Source organism: Lepidochelys kempii, chromosome 8, assembly GCF_965140265.1.
Source record: "Lepidochelys kempii isolate rLepKem1 chromosome 8, rLepKem1.hap2, whole genome shotgun sequence".
In the NCBI taxonomy this organism is placed as follows: Eukaryota; Metazoa; Chordata; order Testudines; family Cheloniidae; genus Lepidochelys; species Lepidochelys kempii.
This window is the reverse complement of record NC_133263.1, coordinates 37111958-37132158: the sequence shown is the minus strand read 5'-3', so window position 1 is coordinate 37132158 and position 20201 is coordinate 37111958. Positions and strand designations below refer to the sequence as shown.

The 20201-nt window shown below is 41.5% G+C and overlaps 1 protein-coding gene across 9 annotated transcripts in view; it reads right to left on the bottom strand.

Annotated features, from left to right (window-relative positions):
* ANKHD1 (ankyrin repeat and KH domain containing 1) overlaps positions 1–20201 on the bottom strand; it is a 206664-nt gene that overhangs the window by 20799 nt on the left and 165664 nt on the right. For all 9 annotated transcript variants that reach the window (XM_073356055.1, XM_073356058.1, XM_073356056.1 and 6 more), the window contains 12 exons: positions 18577–18722; positions 18302–18413; positions 15839–15984; positions 14401–14543; positions 13374–13587; positions 11495–11670; positions 10960–11122; positions 8693–8788; positions 6488–6604; positions 4321–4495; positions 1759–2215; positions 1153–1299 (listed from right to left, as the gene is read on the bottom strand). In XM_073356055.1, the coding sequence (XP_073212156.1) occupies positions 1153–1299; positions 1759–2215; positions 4321–4495; positions 6488–6604; positions 8693–8788; positions 10960–11122; positions 11495–11670; positions 13374–13587; positions 14401–14543; positions 15839–15984; positions 18302–18413; positions 18577–18722 (2092 nt within the window). The remainder of the gene's footprint in view (positions 1–1152; positions 1300–1758; positions 2216–4320; positions 4496–6487; positions 6605–8692; positions 8789–10959; positions 11123–11494; positions 11671–13373; positions 13588–14400; positions 14544–15838; positions 15985–18301; positions 18414–18576; positions 18723–20201) is intronic.

Here is a 20201-nt window from a genome sequence, read left to right as displayed (position 1 = left end):
CCAGCTCACCACTGGGTCTGTGTGCAGCCCTGGTAAAGGCAGCTATCTGCCTTTTTACAGTGTCATGCCTTCACAACTCACCAAGTTTGGGGGTGGGGGGGAGAGGGAAAAATCTATGACTATCATACACATCTCATAAAAGGGAACAATATTTATGAACATACACAATCACCAAAGTATGGGAAAATCGCACATTTTAATTGGTGTGAACTGATGAGGTTGGAACTTATCTTAGATTTTAATTGCATAGATTTTTCATTTGCTAAAAAAAAGACAGCTTCCCCATAACTCAAACTTCAAGTCCTCTCTAAAACAGTGTTCCATGTACACAAGCTAAAAGATGCTCTAAAAAGGACATTTAGTCAAAATCCTGCATTTCAGAATGTGAGACGCTAAGTCAGGGCTAAATGCAAAAATTTAGGATTTATGTTTTCATGCTTATCTCACTTCAACAAAGCGAGTAAAAAAAAGGTAGAAAATTTAAACAATTTCCAGCTACATATAGACAGAACGAATGACTAAAATACGGCCACAAGCCACCCAATGTAACAAAATTATGTACATTTTCAAGGAAGAGGAAGGAGCTGCCATTTCAGAAGCTGAAGCTCTTGAACTATATAACCATGCTCCTAAGTCTATTTTAGGATCATGAATGAGTTGGAGCAGAATCAGCAGCCAGAATGTGGGTCAACATAATAAGCACCATGTCTCAGTCCGTTGTCCACCTCCCTGTGGATCTTCATTGACACCTACCAATCTTTGAGGGATCCCATGTGAAACTGAAGTGTGTCAGAGCTTTTGCTGCTGTATTCCTTTTTTACCAATGGAGCGTAGGCTTATTCCTCACCACTTAAAGAAGAGCTAGAATAAACTCCCCCTCCCTGCAGGTGTTTCCTTCTGATTAGAGTCAGGCCCTGGGAAGAATCCCACTCCTACTGTAAAATACTGATCCCATGTTTGGCTTTTTGAATTGTAATTACCACCCATAATGATTGTCATTTGTTTGCAAAGCACTGCAAGCACAAAGGAAGAAGGGCTTCTATAAATCATTACAGTCACGCTAACTCTGCTGAATGTTCTGTGTAAGTACACAGTTTATAAATCAAAAAAAGTCTACACATAATTTGAAAACACAGAATTAAAACCCATTACCTTCTAACCACTTCTTTCCAGCCTTCTTCTCTTTTCTGACCTCTTTTTGGACTAGTAAGGTTCAGCTTTATGTTTGGAGAGGTCAGAGGCAGGGACACAGATTTATAACTTGCTGATAATGAATTGGGATTAGCGTCACCTTCAAGTCTGGGAACAGATATGTATTGATTACAGACTATAAAATAAAAGTAGTTAAAGTAGTTGCAGAGCATAAATTTTAAGAGGTTAGACAAAACTATCAATTAAAACAGTTCTCAATTTTTTTTTTCATTCTCAATGCCCCTATTTAGACCACAGCTTCTGCAATATGAACACCGTCAATGCCAATTAGTGTATTTTGTGTGGTTAACATGTTCACAGGAACTGGACTGAACCTCCAACTTATTTTACACAGGCTACTGAGGAGCCATTGGATTGTTTTGACTTTCAGTCATGTCCAACTGGTCCAGAATCAAAACTAAACAAAGCAGAATTCTTGGATCCCAGCACCACAAGGTGAGGAGATTGACCACATTCTGTAAAATCTAAGCAGCAGTAAACAGATTCACAATGGGACAGACCAAGCAGCAGTCATGAGAGGGCAGGGTAGAGTAACTGAAGACTCACCTTGTTTGTATTTTTGAAGCTGAGGTGCTTGTCTTTTCTTCCTGAGAAGGGAGCAGTAATGAGGCATATCCCCTATCACCAGAAGGGTTTGTATCCATAGTGAAGTTCAACTCCTGGCTTTTACCTCCACTGCTACTCTCGCTATTGCAATCTGTGCTATCCAGGTTATCAGAATCACTATTCCCACCTGCACCACCACCTCTTGGCTCTCCGTTTATTTTATTTTTATCTGCTTTTTGCTGTGCTAGAGATATATGCTGATCTGGCAAAATTATCTGCACATTTTGAGGAGTGTCCTTCGTTTTGTTCTTTTTATTTTTTCTATTTGTGCTAGGGGTTGTTACCACATTGGCTCTCTTTTTCCCGAAGACATTTGTGAAAGTAGCTGATGTTGCAGAGATTCCAATTGTGGTTGTAGTGGTTGCGCTCGGAGGCTCTATAGGAACTTCTTGCTCCACTGGGGAAAAAAAAGTCAACATACAGCATAAAACATTTAATATAAAAAAAGTCTTACTTGTTAAGAAAATTACAACTAAAGTTACATTTGTGTTAGCTGTCACTAGAGTAAGGAATCCAGCCATTCTAGTGATTTAAAAATCCTAGATTTGATGTGTGGTTGAGGGGATACGATGGTAACAACAGAACTAGTTTCACTGGGAACAATGACAGTTGCATGGGAAACTAATGCAGAGCAGGAGCTCTGAAACACTGCAGTGACACAAAAGGCCAGACAATTAAACTCAGCAAGAGCTTTCCTTTCTTCAAGGATGAAATATTTCACCCTCCCTGAAGGGAAATTAGACATTTTAAAAATCTAAGTCAAGTCAGGTTTTAAAAAGATCATTCCTGCTCAAATCTTTCACGATTAGCACAGAACAAGCACTAAAATCTGCACTATCTGCACTAAAATCCCAAAATAAGTTATTTAGGGTACAAAACAATGCCTAGGAAGCCTAAAATTTTAAAAGCTATACTTCCATGACTTTTGCTTTGTACACCAACGCTACTCCTGCTATAGTGAGCATTGTAGACAGAACCAATTGATATAGTCAGCCTGCCATTAAGACTTCCTCAAAAACACAAATTTGAGACATGTACACACACTACACATACAAAAGGCTCCGTTCTATCATTAGTACAGATGTGCATTTTCATAGTGGAAGGCGTTTAACAATGGCAGAATATACTTTACTCCTGTGGGAATTCTGTGTAAAAAAATAAAAATTCTGTGCGCAATATTTTAAAGTTCTACACATTTTATTTGTTAGTAACTAAATGTGGAGGCTCCGGCATGGCAGTGGGGAAGCACATGCCACTGGCTGCATGGAGATCGGAGATCACCCTGTAGCCACCCACCTGGGGACACAGACTCGGTGGTGAGGTTGCTCCTGATGCTGACACAGCACAAGGGCTGGGCCTGCCTCAGAAACACCCTGAGGCCCTGTCCCTCTGTGCCAGGTGCATGAGGTGTGGGCAAGTAGGCTCAGCCCAGCAGGATCCAAGTGTGGAGTGGCTTAGTGTGTGGGGGATTCAGGTTTGGGGGTAAGAGGGTTCTGTGTGGGACAATGTGGGTTCAGGTGGCTCACGGTAGGAGTCGACACGGGGGGATCTGGATGCACAGGGGTTTGTCGTGGGGTTCAGGTGAAGGTGGTTGGGGCTTGGTGGGGGGGTCTGGGTGAGGGCACTGGGGTTCTGGATGCAGAGGTTAGGCTCGGCAGGATGGGAGGTTCTGTGTGTGTGAGGGTCTGGGGGCTCATTGGGGTGGTCCAGGTATAGAGGCGTGGGGCTGGTCAGGGTGCAGTTAGCTGGGGTTCAGTGGGTGGGTGTCTAGGTGAAGGGGGCTCATCGGGGGGTCACCTCTGGATGCAGAAGGTGAAACCTGGGGGGGGAAGGGGGAGCCTGAATGCACAGAGGAGTAGCTGTCCGCACAGTGAGCCCTGTGGCTGAGGAGTGATGGGGCAGGACATGGGGGGGGGGGGGCCGCACGCGGAACTTCCTGCAGCTGGGGGAGGTTTCTGGAGGTGGGTCTGACTCTGCCATAAACCTGGCCCTGGCCACTTCTTGCAGAGGAAGAGCAAGTCCCATCCTCTCCAGCCCAGCCAGGATTAGCAGCAGAGTCCAGTGCAGCATAGGAGCCACTAGGGCATTCCCAGCCCCTGCCGGATACTCCTAGCACCGGAAACAACATGCCTGCACTGCTGTGGAAGAGCACATGATCGCTCTTGGCCTTCCCTTTGCTTTCCTGTCAGAAAGTCATTTTTTTGCAGGGAAGCAAAGAAATCTGCAGGGGACATGAATTCTGCACATGTGCAGTAGTGCAGAATTCCCCCAAGAGTAATACTTTCTTAAACATTTTAAATATTTTCTACATTGAGTTCTTGCAGATATGTAGGAAGAATATTCAGAGTGAATAAACCTATTGACTAACTGCTCCTCCTTTCCAGTATGAAGAAAACAATGGCACCTAAAATAGCTTTTCACCAAGAAGGATTTAGAAACATTTATACAATCCAACAAGTGCTTTCCCACCACAGAATAGTAAAAACATTAGATATTCTTCACCTTCATCATCATTCTCCTCTTCATCATCATCTTCTGGCAGCTCTAAAGTTTCCTTAGGTTTGTTTTCCTCATCTTCCTCTTGTTTTCTTTTTTGCTCCTCTTTCTTCTTCTTTCTCTTTTCCTTTCTCTTTTCTCTCTTAGCTGCAAGAGCCTGTTTTCTGCTCTCTTCTCTTGACTATGGGAAAAGCATTAATATGTAGTTCTACCATGCATTAATACCAAAGATTAATATTCTCTTATGTTTACAAATTCAGGGCTTCAATGGAAAAAATGTCTGAGGGTAGATAATCAAGAAAAATTCCGTTATGACCTGAATCATTATGCAGAAAAGCCATGACAATGACAGCAGAATGAACAGAAATTAAATAGAAGTAGTGGACTAGATGGAACTGCAGTTTTCAAAATAAGACTTATCAAGGAAAAAGAAAAATCAGTCACCAAGCTGCATGCAACCAGAATGATAGAGATGTGTTCTTTGGTACAATGAGGCAGTTAGTACCAACAACACTAAACTGTAGGTTAGCAGATGAAGTGAAAAATAACCAAATGAAATTTAATGCGACAGAAGGAGGCTAAAGATAATTAGTAAAAATGGAATTTGGTAAAACTTCTCTCTTGTGAAAAACAACATGGTGAGTTAATTATTGTAAAGAGTCAAAAGCTCCACTTTCACTCTCCTGTACAAAAAAAGTCCCTAATGCAGCCCAGCACCCCATAATGCTATTCTGGGCACTGCAGCATTATCAAATGGATGACTGTTAATTATTGACTCAGTCACTGATTGCACTACTTTGCAGCACATGGGGATGGGAGTAATTCTTTTGAAGTCTCAAATCCAGTTGAACTCTGTTTAACTGATCTGACAGCTCAAAGGTCTACTTTAAGATAAAAGTCATAGAACAAGCTGATATTGTTTTATATATATTAACAGTTTTAACTGAAGACCCTTCATGTTTTCACATTCTGCATCCAACTAAAGTACAGAGTAATGCAAAATGCTGGCAAACAGCTTAATTAACCAAAAAAGTAACAAGCCTAAAATTTCCTAAAAGGAACTAGTGGGAGTAGTTATGGACACAAACGAGTTCCAACTTGTTGCCTATGGAGGTCAGAAGGGCTGGATGGTGGGTGGGGCTGTCCAGCATTGGATATTCTGAAGTAGGAGTGCAAGAACATCCAGGTTGCACACTGCAGCCCCAAGAGACACTACTATTCAAACAGAGCTGAGCTTGTGCACTTGGGGCACATGCACCTTCTATAATGGAGATTCACACAGGCAATGAATGAAAAATAGAATATTTCATCATTATAGTATATGCTAGCTGCAGCCAGGCAGAGATGCCAAATCCACTGAATTGTGACATGTAAATAAGAGTTCAATTTTGGTTTTTAATTTTTTTTGTTAATTTAATGGGAATTTATCGGTGTATAGTCAACATTTTTTAGAAACGGTGATAATTGTAAAAACAAACTAACAAAGGGCAACAGTGGCATGGGGGAGTGCCTAGTCCTCACAGCATGCAGAGGTACTCACTACATAGCAGCTGAAGAAGCCTTCCAGCTCCCTGCCCTTCTTACTCCCCACTGTGCAGAGGAAGCAGATGAGCCACATTGAAGGGCTCGGGGGCGTGGGGCGGCGGAGGGGGTTTGAGGGAAGGGGTGTTAGGAGGAGAGTGGAAGGCTGCACCCTGTGAGTACTGACCTCCCCCCGCTGGCCAGAGCCCATCCTGAGCTCAGTCCTGGAGCAGTGCTAAAGGGCAGGGATAAGGAGGGGGCTCTGTCTGGCGGGGGGACTAACATTCAGGGTGTGCATCCTTCTGCTCCCTGCAGGCCTGCTGCCATAGAGGTCAGGTGGTCTTGGCTGCCAGGCCCCCTGGTCCCTGCCTGAAAAATTCTCGGGTCCCAAAAAAGCCAAAGTTGGGTGGAAAAAAAAATCAGTACAACCAAAGGGGTTTCTAAAAGCCACCTTTTGGGTTAATTATCTATTTACTGACATATCCCCAAATCCTCCTTTTATATTTAAAAACATCATTAATTTATATTTTGTAGCAGTTACAAATTTGAAGTAGGGAAAACCTGTAAGTTTACACACATCTGCAAGAAAAAGTTGCCATATGCAGATGCAGTAGCCAAGAACTAACCTAAGATGACAGATTTCGCCACTCACCTTTTCCAGGTCTAGCTCCTTCAGCAGGATACTTGCGTTCTTATTTGCTTCTGCAGCTTGCTGGTCTTTAGCCTTCACAATTGTCTCCACACACTGGTGACACTTCTTCAGTAGTTCCTGAAGAATAAGAGTTATTTTATTAAAACAATCCTGAAAATCTGAAGTTAATTATTGCAGCTTGCTCTTAAAGGGTACGATTAGAAGTACCAGTGAGCCAAACATACAACTAACTTGCCAGCAAGTTAAAGTAGTATGGGCTGGATGAATGGACTATAAGGTGGACAGAAAGCTGGCTAGATTGTTGGGCTCAACGGGTAGTGATCAATGGCTCCATGTCTAGCTGGCAGCCGGTATCAAGCGGAGTGCCCCAAGGGTCAGTCCTGGGGCCAGTTTTGTTCAATATCTTCATTAATGATCTGGAGAATGGCGTGGACTGCACCCTCAGCAAGTTTGCAAATGACACTAAACTGGGAGGAGTGGTAGATACGCTGGAGGGTAGGGATAGGATACAGAGGGACCTAGACACAGAGGATTGGGCCAAAAGAAATCTGATGAGGTTCGACAAAGACAAGTGCAGAGTCCTGCACTTAGGACGGAAGAATCCCATGCATTGCTACGGACTAGGGACCGAATGGCTAAGTAGCAGTTCTGCAGAAAAGGACCTAGGGGTCACAGTGGACGAGAAGCTGGATATGAGTCAACAGTGTGCCCCTGTTGCCAAGAAGGCTAACGGCATTTTGGGCTGTATAAGTAGGGGCATTGCCAGCAGATTGAGGGATGTGATCGCTCCCCTCTATTTGACATTGGTGAGGCCTCATCTGGAGTACTGTGTCCAGTTTTGGGCACCACACTACAAGAAGGATGTGGAAAAATTGGAGAGAGTCCAGTGGAGGGCAACAAAAATGATTAGGGGGCTGGAACACATGACTTATGAGAAGAGGCTGAGGGAACTAGGATTGTTTAGTCTGCGAAAGAGAAGAATGAGGGGGATCTGATAGTTGCTTTCAACTACCTGAAAGGGGGTTCCAAAGAGGATGGCTCTAGACTGTTCTCAGTGGTAGCAGATGACAGAACAAGGAGTAATGGTCTCAAGTTGCAGTGGGGGAGGTTTAGGTTGGATATTAGGAAAAACTTTTTCACTAGGAGGGTGGTGAAGCACTGGAATGCGTTACCTAGGGAGGTGGTGGAATCTCTTTCCTTTGAGGTTTTTAAGGTCAGGCTTGACAAAGCCCTGGCTGAGATAATTTAGTTGGGGATTGATCCTGCTTTGAGCAGGGAGTTGGACTAGATGACCTCCTGAGGTCCCTGCCAACCCTGATATTCTATGATTCTATGATACTCCAATATGCTAAGATACAGAGTGCTAACATTTGTAAAGTAGCTTTTTTTAAAAGATAGCTTTGCAATAAAGAAAGCACATTACCCAAACTGGGAGGAATAAAGTTTCATGAACATCTGAAAAGTTCCTCTAATAGGTATGAAGTGTTTTTAAAATTAGGAATAAATTTATGTTAATTTGGTCCCCGTTCCTTCATTACTTTAGTATTTAAAAAACAGTCCTAAAAACCAAGAATAAAATTGAATTAAAGTTTTGCTGTTGGCCTTTCCCCTTAATCCTCTACTGTTCTGAAGTAGAAGGAAGAATAACTAAATTACATATGACTCACTCTGATAGAGAGTGACAGAATAGTTGGCTGTAACCTGACTTTTGAACGTTTTTCATTTTTCTATAACTAGATTTGTTAACATTATTTTAATCTGATTTAAGAGAAAAAAGTGATGAACCCATGATGGAAAGATTTAAATAAGTTGCTGTATAAAAACTGAAATAAATTTATATATGTATTTTAAGATTCCACAAAGAAATTTTTTAGCTCCAGAATTTTAAGAGTTAAAGATAGGCATTTCACATATGCTCAGAAAGAAGCACCTGGTGGTGCTCTGGGCAAGACAAAGGCCACATAACAAATAGTGGGAAGAGAAAGTTTCACATAGTAGTAATAAAGCTCAATTATCCATTCAGTCTTTAAATGGCCTTGGATCTACCATTTGGGCACCAAACTTTTAATATGAAACATGTTATTAACATTCAAAACGTGTGGTTTCAATTTTATATAACTTGTTAAGACCTGGGTATGGTCACCTTCGTATTTTTAAATATCCTTAAAGCATTAAGTCAATTCTCAAAAAGTCAATTAAACTCACCTTGTCAGTTATCGTTGCTATATATCGCATGCACTCGATGTCTGAAGGAAACTGGTTAACTTCTTTCACAAGGTACTGAACTACTTTCACATGACCCTGTAAAATGAAATAAAATAAAATAAAATTATAGTGTCCTATAAATATGAAAGTGAGCGGATGGCAATTTTAGCTGACATGACAGTTATAAAGCTAAAACCTGAAATGGTAATTTAAAATAAAATGTTGCCAAGTACCAAAACATCTATTAGTGTTTGTAAAGTACTGACAATGAGCTTAGTGGTGTACAAAACAGTAACAAAGATAGTCCCTTCCCCAAATAGCTTCCAGTCTAAAAGATAAAGGACAAGACATGTTGGGAGAGATTCTTTTTTTTTTAAATTAATTTAATAAGCTCAATTTTTGAGAGCCTGGGGGATGCATCTGTGTCAAACTATGTACTCCGTTTTGCATTGGGGCTCTACTTTGTGTGTAGCCTCCTTTGTGGATTTATAAATAAGAATATCACTTAACTCTTATAAACACACTTCTCATTAGAAGATCTCAAAACACTTTACAAAGGAGGCAGGCACTCTTAGTCCCATTTTATGGATGGGGAAACTGCAGCACTCCATTGAAATGACTTATCCAGGTCAATGCCTGAGTGAAAATAGAACTGAGGTCTCCTGAGTCCCAGTTCAGTGTTCTGTCCACAAAGTCACACTGCCTCCAATTTGTAAAAGGGGCTTAATACCTAGAGGAAAGATTATGCTTGAGAAGCTATGACAGAGCAATCTAGGGACAACAGCATTGAATGACTCTCCCATACTAGAACAATGGGTTTTCCCCACTAACAGGGGCATTGACTTTGAATTTGTCTCTACACAGAAGCTGATGGGGAGGGGGCTGGAGCCTGGAACTCCCCTGTCTGAAGCAAATGGGGAAAAAGAGGTACATAGGTGGTGACTCTGTGGGTGCTCCGGAGCTGGAGTACTCATGGGGAAAAAAATGATGGGTGCTGAGCACCCACCGGTAGCCCACCCATCAACTTCCCTCCATGCCCTCCCATCCCCACCCACCGGCAGGTCCTGTGGATCAGCATCTCCCCGCACCTCCCACCTGCTGCAATCAGCTGTTTTGTGGCACGCAGGAGGCTGGGCAGGGAGAGGAGTGAGGACGTGGCACTCTGGGCAGGGGGCGGAACTGGGTAGGAAGAAGCAGGACAGGGGTGAAGCGGGGGCAGGAAGAGGTGGGGGTGGGGCCAGGGCAGAGTCGGGGGTTGAGCACCCCCTGGCTCTTTGGAAAGTTAGCGCCTGGGCACACATGGCTGACGTACAGAAAAAGGAGTAAAAAGAAAAGGAGTACTTGTGGCACCTTAGAGACTAACCAATTTATTTGAGCATGAGCTTTCGTGAGCTACAGCTCACTTCATCGATGCATCCGATGAAGTGAGCTGTAGCTCACGAAAGCTCATGCTCAAATAAATTGGTTAGTCTCTAAGGTGCCACAAGTACTCCTTTTCTTTTTGCGAATACAGACTAACACGGCTGTTACTCTGAAACCAGAAAAAGCAGTGTTTCTCTGAGTCAAAGGGGTAACCACCACCACCACATCCAAGACCACCTGGCTAAGGAGGAGGGAAGGTATGCTTAGCCTATGGATGCTTACCAAATCCAGGACTCTCAGACAGGGTGAGATCAGCCCTAGGACAACTGCATTCAGGTTTGTGCGTTAGTTGTGAAAGACTTGCAACTCTCTACTGTGTTGTGTTGGAGTAAATTATCTGTGCTTAAGCAATTGACCTCCAGAGGTCCCTTCCAACTCTGATATTCTATGAATTCTTTTGCTAAGCTTGTGTTCCTCCTAGCTTTCCTGCCATGTTTTTCTGGAAGAGTTTAACAAGAAACCAGAGCTCCCACAGCCAGGTGGACTCTGGGGTAACATGTCTAAGCTACTAGGCAATTGGGACAGCTGTGGTACTGGTACCAGGGTCTAAGGCAGCTGGAATGCAGGGTCCCACTGCTCAAGAAGCATGTTGGCCACGGAGTCTGTATTGGGGAGTGTGCTCTGATGAATACACAAAACTGAAGCAGGTCACCCCTCAAAAGTCAGGTGTGTTGAGCCATATTTTAGCCCTCTATTGAAACAGTGATTTAAACTCTTCAGAATATACTTACCTTAAAAATGTGTTGTATTCCTGACACTTTCAAGACTACCCATTTCAATTTAAAATGGTTTTTGAAAGTGTTCAGTGTTGAAACATGAGATCAAAGTTTGCCTTATTAACTTACCTTACGAAATGCTGACATAAGAGGTGTAATTTTCCGGTTATCTGCCGCATCCACATCAGCTCCTGCCTGCACAAGTAACTGCACTACATCAAAGTGACCACCATTAGCTGCCAACCAGAGCGGTGTGTTTCCTTTCTTGTTACGAACATCAATATGTGCTCCCCTAAAAAGACAAATGTAGGTCACAGGGCACACGTCTGACATATAGAAAAGGTTACTAAAAAAATGTGGATGTTCAAACTGCACTTAAGTTCGTATTTTCCATCACTGAAATCTTCAGTGGTGAGTTGGAAAACTAAACTTATGCTGGGAAATCCTTTGCTATTTAAGTTATAGCATAAACTAAAAAGACACTTAGATGCATAGAGTAAAACAGAGCTATGGACTTATCTCTCCCATCTACATTAATCTCTAAATCAGAGTCAAGCAATTTAAATACAGAATTTAAGCTCTATTCCTCATCTCTGAGATTCTATCCACAGAGGGTCTCTATGACAGAACAAGTGTGTTACTGATGAAATAAGAAATAACTCACCGATTAATCAGGAGCTCACAGAACTTGTAATGGCCTTTGTCTGCTGCAATTGTTAAAGCTGTATCTCTTGAGGAAGGCACAGGTGGAGCATTGACATCTGCTCCTTTATCAAGGAGAACTCTTCCAACCTCTGCATACCCTCCAGAAGCAGCTTCCATCAAAGGCGTAAGACCAGTCTGTTTGGAAAAAAAAAAAAAAAAAACTAGTTACAAAATATGCAATTGATGCAAAATATAGTCTGGGTGTGCCTTCAAGGGTTTCAGCACTTAAAAACCAGGCCTCTTATTTATGGATTTAGGAGTCTAACTCCAGGCAAACTTTTTAAAATCTTGGCCTTAGGCTTTACAGTGGACCAGACAAATGGATGACAAAACCCCATCAGATATTAATCCCAACAGCAAAAGCTTGTAATTAACAAAAGTATTCCTTAAACCGGAGGGAAATATAGGTCCAAATGCAAACAGGGAGCATTCAGCACAGAAGGGGGTCAAACAAGTGGCTCCATGCCACCTTTGAATTCCCTTTGGCACTGGGGCTGTCCTGATATCAGTCGAGTTCCCAGCTCAGGATGTTCTAATTTAGACCAGTTGCCAACATCCCCAAGTGGTTATTGCAGAAGCTGGGCACAAGAGAACACTGGCCACATACCCTTTTCCCAGTCACATTTCCAGCACAAGCAGCTAGGAAAGGGGGCACAGAAGATGCTAAACCTGCAGCTCTAGGGTTTATCAAAAATTCCCCTGTGCTGGTGAAATCCAAGTGTCAGCCTACGCTGACTTTTGGACTGCTTTGTGACAGGAATGAGGCACAAAACTGTTCCAGTGTACTGAAAAATGGGGCCCACGGAATGTCCTAGAAACAGGAACTCTCAGTATTTAAACCATGAGTTCAATATTAAGACCACAGTTTTCACCTAAAAGAGATGAAAGGCTTAATCTAAACCATTTTTCTTGAGTGCATATAATAGCAAGCTGTATCTGTGCATCATTGTCAAAATATAAACAATATTACATTCCTTTTCTGCTTTATGGACTATTCCCATGTGTTCTGTTAATGAACATTAGTCATGTTAACCTTGAAATTATAATCTCATGATCTTTAAAGACCAAAAATAGTCAGGACCTATTTTGCTTCCCATTCAGAAAGTATGGATTAGCTGTTTTGGAAAAAGTAGATGAATGCCACTAGTAAGTAATCAAATTTGTTTTTCACATATAATGATTATTTCACAGTTTATGAAAAAAAGTTTGATACTCTGACAGAAGCTGGAACATAGACTGGGTATTATCTTTAGCACACAGGAGAGTGAATTTGTGTGGGGGGGGTGGAGGGTGAGAAAACCTGGATTTGTGCTGGAAATGGCCCACCTGTTGATCACTTTAGATAAGCTATTACCAGCAGGACAGTGGGGTGGGAGGAGGTATTGTTTCATGATTTCTGTGTGTATATAAAGTCTGCTGCAGTTTCCACGGTAAACATCTGATGAAGTGAGCTGTAGCTCACGAAAGCTCATGCTCAAATAAATTGGTTAGTCTCTAAGGTGCCACAAGTACTCCTTTTCTTTTAGCTTTTGTTTATAAATGTTCTGAATGTGATGATTTCCAGGCTAAGAATAATGAGGTTTTGGTAAAGTGTTATGCTTTACAGTTCCTTGTGAGTAGTAGAGATTTCTTAAAGAACATTTTGAGATGCTTTGAACAAGAGTGATCAAATATATGGCCATCAATTCTATGGGATTGCTTTTAAATCAGTGAAGTAAACATCGGCAAATGAGCTCAAAGATTTATATTAAAAGAGAAACTTCAAGGAAGCTGACAAATCATAAAGAGATTCACTTGCCCGAAATAAATCTGAAGAGAAAGCTAGTCCGTTTGCTTACCTTGGCCCTATGTTCAACATTGGCTTTCCTATCCAATAGGAGACTGACCACCTCTGCTCGGCCCTGGAAACAGGCCAGGGTGAGGGCTGTATTTCTATTGGTCTCAATTTGCGCGTTAATATCAGAACCCATATCAAGCAAGAGTTTCACTGCAGGTACATGGCCATTCATAGCAGCCAACATCAGAGGAGAAATGCCTAGCTTACTCCCAGTCCTAAAGAGAGAGAAAATAATTAACTACAGACCACAGAACTAGATGAATCCTCTTGGAACCAAAGTACATATCAACATTTTACAGTAAAGTATACATACTGAGCTAAAATATCAGTAATTCAAAACAGATTATTGAAAACCAGCAGGATATGGGAAATTTGCAGTTTAAAACCTACTAATAGAACGTGTTCTCTTTTAGAAGAAATAGGTTTTGCTAAAGTATGTATTTGTACTAATTCTAAGCCATTTAAATAATAAAAAGTTCACAGGGCCTGCATCTAAATCAGAAAGACACACATCTATACAAGTCCACATTTCAACCTATTTTGATGATACAAAATGAGTTAACTTTCCTTCAATACATGAACACAGGTTGCTTAACAGACAACAAACCTATGTGTTTTAGTTCTTCCTTCCTTCCTCTTCCCAGAGTCACTGAAATGTAAAAGCTTCAAAAGAACACATGCTCCACTGTGAGCTTTGGCTGGTTCCCTTATTTAGTTCAACTGGAAACAAAGTGCTAGATCCCAATATGGAGAAAAGGAGTACGTACACAGGGTCATAAGCCGCACTAATGCAGGCTCAAGAGCAACCTAAACACTTAGGGATTTTTTTTTTTTTTTGGGTGGCAGGAGATCACCTATAGCAGCTTCCCTAAAGGTATCCATTCAGAAAAAGCATAACATTTCAACAGTGCAAACTTAGCAGGGAGATTTGAAAGCACGCCAAGCTCCAAATTATGCCTTGATATAAAACCAACGGTGGAATATCTGTCCAACACTGCAGTTTGTCTATGACATTGAGAGTACATTACCTTGAATTAATTTCTGCTCCAGCATTAAGCAGGATCTTAATGATGTTGACATATCCCCCAGATGCAGCAAGGCTTAGCGGTGTATAGTCAGACACGTTCCTATGCTCTTTATTTGCTCCCCGGGCCAGCAGCAAGTCAACTACCTGAAATGTACAGCATGAAAAAAGTGTGAAAGACACACTGGGCCTTAACAATTTTCTGCTACTTCCTGGATAATGGCTAACACACATTCAAAACTTTAAGTGTATTAACAGTTTCCCCGGGCAGCAGGCAGGCTAGCGAGTGATGAGGTTACCCTGTAGGATCTTTAATTTTACTTATTCACTGTTTAGAGCCAGCAGTTAATCCTATTCATAAAACAGTCTGTGTGGGTTGTGCCAATGCAGCACTTTTCCTCCAAAAGGATTACTTTACCGAACTGAAGTTACAAGCTGTTAAGGGAATCTATTTCTCTGAATGGAGGTCTAAGATTTAGGACATATCCTGTTCTTAGGAAGTCCGATATAGTTGAAGTTTATAAGGGTTTCCCTTGTGGTGCCTCCCACAGCTTGAATGAAAAAGTGAATCCTAAGCCAATTTTGATTATGTTTGTGTTGCACAATCTTTCCAGCAAAAAGTATAAGTATGTCCAAATCATTATGAAAGTTAAAGGAAGGTGATGGAATGGCAGAGGAAGGGCATTTCTCCCACTCACGCCTCCCCTTTACAAGTCTCCTCATTTTCTTGCCAATTACTACATTTATCATCTCCTGCAATCATTGCATTTTTCATGTGCGCATTTGTGTTACTATAGTTTCCCGTATTTTCTTCCAAGTTTCTCTGCCTTTGACATCATAAGCAGGTAAGGCTGAACATCTTAGAAGTGATGTGAAAGTGAAAAACTCAGTTGTCTTTTAAAAAGTAGTTCTACCTTCTGTGCGTCAGCTCTACATTGCATCTACTTACAAGTCAAAATGGAAATTACTGCTAGTCTAGTGTTAGTGTTCTAGAAGGCTGTGTATGTGTAAGACAAGTTTAGTTTCTGGTCCTGATCTCACTCTGAGTTGGAGTACCGCAAAGAATGCCTCTTCACTTACTATGGGGGTGGAGAGGCTGCAAGATAGGACTGACTTGGTACCCTGAATTACTTAATAGCCTTTTTCCTCCCCCATCCAACTGAGGATTTTCACAGACTATATTACAAGGGAAAATTGGATAGAAGGATGGCTCCAATCTGTAGTGAAGGGCTGCAGTGGTGGGGCTGTATAAACAAGGCAAAGTTAATTCCCTTGTCTTCTCCTGGGACAAGAGAGGGTCTAAAATCAGCTACTGATTCCTGAAGTTTAAAGACTTTGTAAAATGAAAACGTTAATTTAAGGGTAAAGAACAAGAAATGAATGCAGCAATTTACACATCAACTCAAAACCCACAGAAGAAATAGTAAGCAAGATATTTGTACCTCTTGGCGTCCACCAGAGCATGCCAGTGAAAGTGGAGTGTCCTTTGTGCGCTCGGACTGTGCTTCTATATCTCCACCTTTGTCTAAAAGAATTTCCACTACACCAACATGTCCAGCAGTTGCAGCCAGAATAAGTGGTGTAAAACCTAATCCAAAAAGAATCACAATTAGAAGCATCTCTGAAAAACTCAAAATATAATTAATAGCAAGCAGGAAAGTATGTATGAATAGATTAATTCAACAAATACCTGGCTCAAATATCAGAATGATCATCCATAGATGGGGCCCTACCAAATTCATGGCCATGAAAAAGGTGTCACGGACCGTGAAATTGGTCTTTTGTGTGCTTTTACCTTATACTATAGAGATTTCACAAGGGGGAGACGAGTGTTTCTCAAATTGGGTGTCCTGACCCAAAAGGGAGTTGCGGGGTGGGGGTCGCAAGGTTATTTTAGGGTGTCACGGTATTGTTACCCTTACTTCTGTGCGGCCGCCTTCAGAGCTGGGCAGCTGGAGAGTGGTGGCTGCTGGGTGAGGGCCCAGCTCTGCAGGCAGCAACACAGAAGTAAGGGTGGCAATACCATACCATGCCATCCTTACTTCCGTGCTGATGCTGGCTGCAGCTCTGCCTTCAGAGCTGGACTCCCGGCCAGCAGCTGCTGCTCTTCAGCTGCCTAGCACCACCGCCAGCAGCAGCGCAGAAGGGTAGCAATACTGCAACCCCTCCACAACTCCTTTTTGGGTCAGGAAACCTACAATTACAACACTGTGAAATTTCAGATTTAAATAGCTGAAATAACAAAATTTACAATTTTTTAAATCCTATGACCATGACATTGACCAAAATGGACTATGAATTTGGTAGGGCCCTATCCACAGACAAGAAGATGAATTCCAAATATATCCCAATAGAGTCTTAGGGTACTGTATTATAGCACATTGCCAACTCTGCTATTATTGAGGTTGAGAAGAGCTTTGTTTGAAGGCTGACTCTAAGAGCTCTAAAATCCACATTCTTACTCAGCGTGTCTTACGACTTACTGTGCCCCATGGGGATGGTGGGCACTGCTCGTGGCCCAAATTTGGGGTCATTTAAACAAGGAGTTCCTCAGATACAGCCCCCAAGACAAACATTTCACAGTCAACATTCCTATACCTTTAGTGCATGACACTCACTGCCGCTTTTGGGGGAGCAATACTGAAAAATGTTATTAAAGGAAGAGTTTGGCTCCCTATAACAGTATATGCTAAAAACACTCATGAGACAAATAAATTGAAATGCACACATGCAGCAAGCCTCAACAGGAGAGTTTGCAGCCAGCACACTGTCACGGAAATTTGTTGGTTCAAAGAGATGTGCTGTAATCACAGTCTTAGCTACTGTGAATGAAAACCCTTCCCTTGGTTGAAAGCTGAGAATGATCTGTGGCACACTGCTACTAGCCATCCCTGTTAAGAGGTTGGTTTTTGTTTTTTACTTTTGGGAAATGTGCATCTATTAATTTGTACAGCTAGTTTAGAAGGAGCTTTAACTATTTTCTGAGAGATAATACATTACACACGCTCTATGCAGATACCCAATAATGGCAGCTGGGTGTGTTGCTACTTTTCCACACTGGGTATTAGCATAGCTGTGCACCAGCACTGATTAATCAATTAGCATTGATTAACCAGAGGAAAGATGAAAGACAGTTAGGATTATATAATCATGTTTCCTGAACAAGGGACCTGTGTGTGCTTTTCATCAAGGCACATGTTCCTGATAAACAGCTTACTAACATGAGGCGCTCATAATATTGTTAGATTCTTGTAACTTTTTTTTGGTGCACAGCTAGGGAAATATGGAACAGTGGGGTCAGAGCAGTGAAGGAGAATGGGTTTGTGGGAGCAATTGCTGGTGTTGTGGGGGCTGGGAGAGCGAAGGAAGGGGCATAAGTTAGGATAGGTTGTAGGGGAAGGGAAAAGATTTGTGGCAGAGAAAGGGGGCCTGTCAATCCTATATTCTCCTCTCTTGCGCGTGTGCACAAGGATCTGGGGGCCCCAATACTTCTCAGAGGGTTTGAATGGCTCTGCAAGACCCCCACATGAAAGCTGGGATCTGAAGACTCTGAGCTGCTCTCCCAACTACTCTGTGTGCGCGCACCAGGATGTGAGGACACACTGCCCTTTGAGGAGGATAGGGCCTGAGCCCCGTTCCCGCACACACCTGTGTGAGCTGGCATCTAGAGAAGCCCTGCCCCTCTGGGTGGGAGACACAGTAGGCATGCTCAAAGCACGCAGTACTGGGATCAGAGTGAGGAGCTGAGAATGGGCATACTTCACACACAGCACAGGCTCACAAGCACAGATGTGGAGGTTGGAAGGGGAGGGAGGGAATGAACACCCATTGAGATGAATGGAGCACTCAACCCCATTTTAACATGAACTTTGAGCTCAAATTGTAGGGTTTTTTTTGTAGCTTACCCTTCTTGTCTCTGTGTTCAATATTGGCACCTCGTGCTATCAATACAGACACAAGCTCTTCATGACCTCCTGCACATGCAAGGGTCAGTGCCGTGTCGTGATTACTCTCCGTCTTCATGGTGGGGAGAAAAAGAAATTGACATTTGTAAATGGGAAGTGTTTTTAGCACAGAACACGGTCAACTTTTTTAAAACATTACTGCTAGACTGACATTTTATTTTAAATTTTAAAACAAGTCAGTGTAAAGCAGATAAATCTGAAGCCAAATTACTTACATGTGCATCAATATCAACTGAAGGATACATGGGGAGGACAGACTGAGAGCCAACATTGCTTGGTGTCTGTGTACAGGGCTCGGGTGTAGGGGATTCCGTAGTGTGAGAGGAACTAGTGGAGCCAGTGGGCACTCTGCTATTCACCGCTGAAAAACATCATTAACACTGTTATTTCACTCTTGAGAATTGAGCACTTTACATGGAAAAAAATACTGTATTATAGAATCTTAATACTATAAGAATGCATTTTCTAAAAAATGTTTAGCATTAAATGTCTCTGAAAAAATTATGCCACTTAATGTAGTTTGTAGAACATAATGCAAGTGTCACATTCAAACTGTGTTTAGGTCAAAAAAGCTTATTTTAATAGATTAGTCTGCAAATGATTTCTCCGCATACAACCACGAAGATAATAAATTATCTAATATTGTAACCTCAGCAGTGACACTTCAAGGTGTCAATAGTAAAGGATTTATGATAAAAGCATAATCTAAAAGTTAGGAAACAAGGAATAAATCTGAACTATTTCATATCAAGTTCAGTAAGCACTTTCATTAATTTTCTAGGTAAGACAACTAAAGCATGAAGAGTAAAAGTGAGTTCCAAAAATAGTTCTGGCTACAACAAATTAACAACAGAGGGAAAAATAGGAAGATGGCATTCTGGGCACATAGACGAGTTAAGTATTTCCTTTCCCTAAAATTGTGTGTGCTGTCACCCAGATTTTCACGACAGGGCTACAAGATTCCATCTCCACTTAAAGACTGTTAAACACATACAAATAGTGAGATTTTATTTTTCAAATTTTTCACAATTTGAATTGAGGTTCGTAACTAAGAATTATCTATATTTACATACAGAGCTAAAATTAAAAGACTAGGAACAACAAGCAGAAAGGCCAGAAACACCATGATGAGTATTTTCTAGGGTCAGAGCTCAGCCTTAGCCTCACAGCACACTGATGGATCATCAGTTCATGGTATTTTTGAAGGAAAGATCCAAACAAATTAGAAGGGGTCTGACAGGAAGGCTCCCTAATGGCCTTGTTTCTAGATTAAAAATTTCAGTACCCTTTATTATAATATCTATAATACAAGATCTAGAGAATAAAAAACTGGTATGAAAACCACATCTGGATATCAACATTTCTGTATTGTATGCTAATTGCTCTGGCCAGTTAGAGTAACAATTGATTTGTTCTAACCAGTAAGAGTGCAAAATTAACCCAAAGCATGTAATGTTGCTCCAGAAATACTATGAAAGCAATTATAATGACAAAGGTTCATGATGAATTCAGGTGGGGAATAAGCAGAAGGAATATTTTTTTTTCAGTGCCAATATTCTCTGTAGTAATGGAAGATGGAAGAGAAACAAAAATGTGATAAGAATGGTTTCTAAACAGAAACTTCAGTAGTTTTACCATGAACAGTTTTTCACTAATGGAAAGGATTTAAAATTAAACCACTGAATGAAAACAGAGAGTATCAATTAATGATACAGAATAAAAGTTAAATTACTGGAAAGATCTTAGTAAGATCAGAAACAATAGAACACACCCATCATTTAGTCAGAATACATTCTGATGTTTGGTTATAGGTAGATGAAATACAAATGATATGTTCATA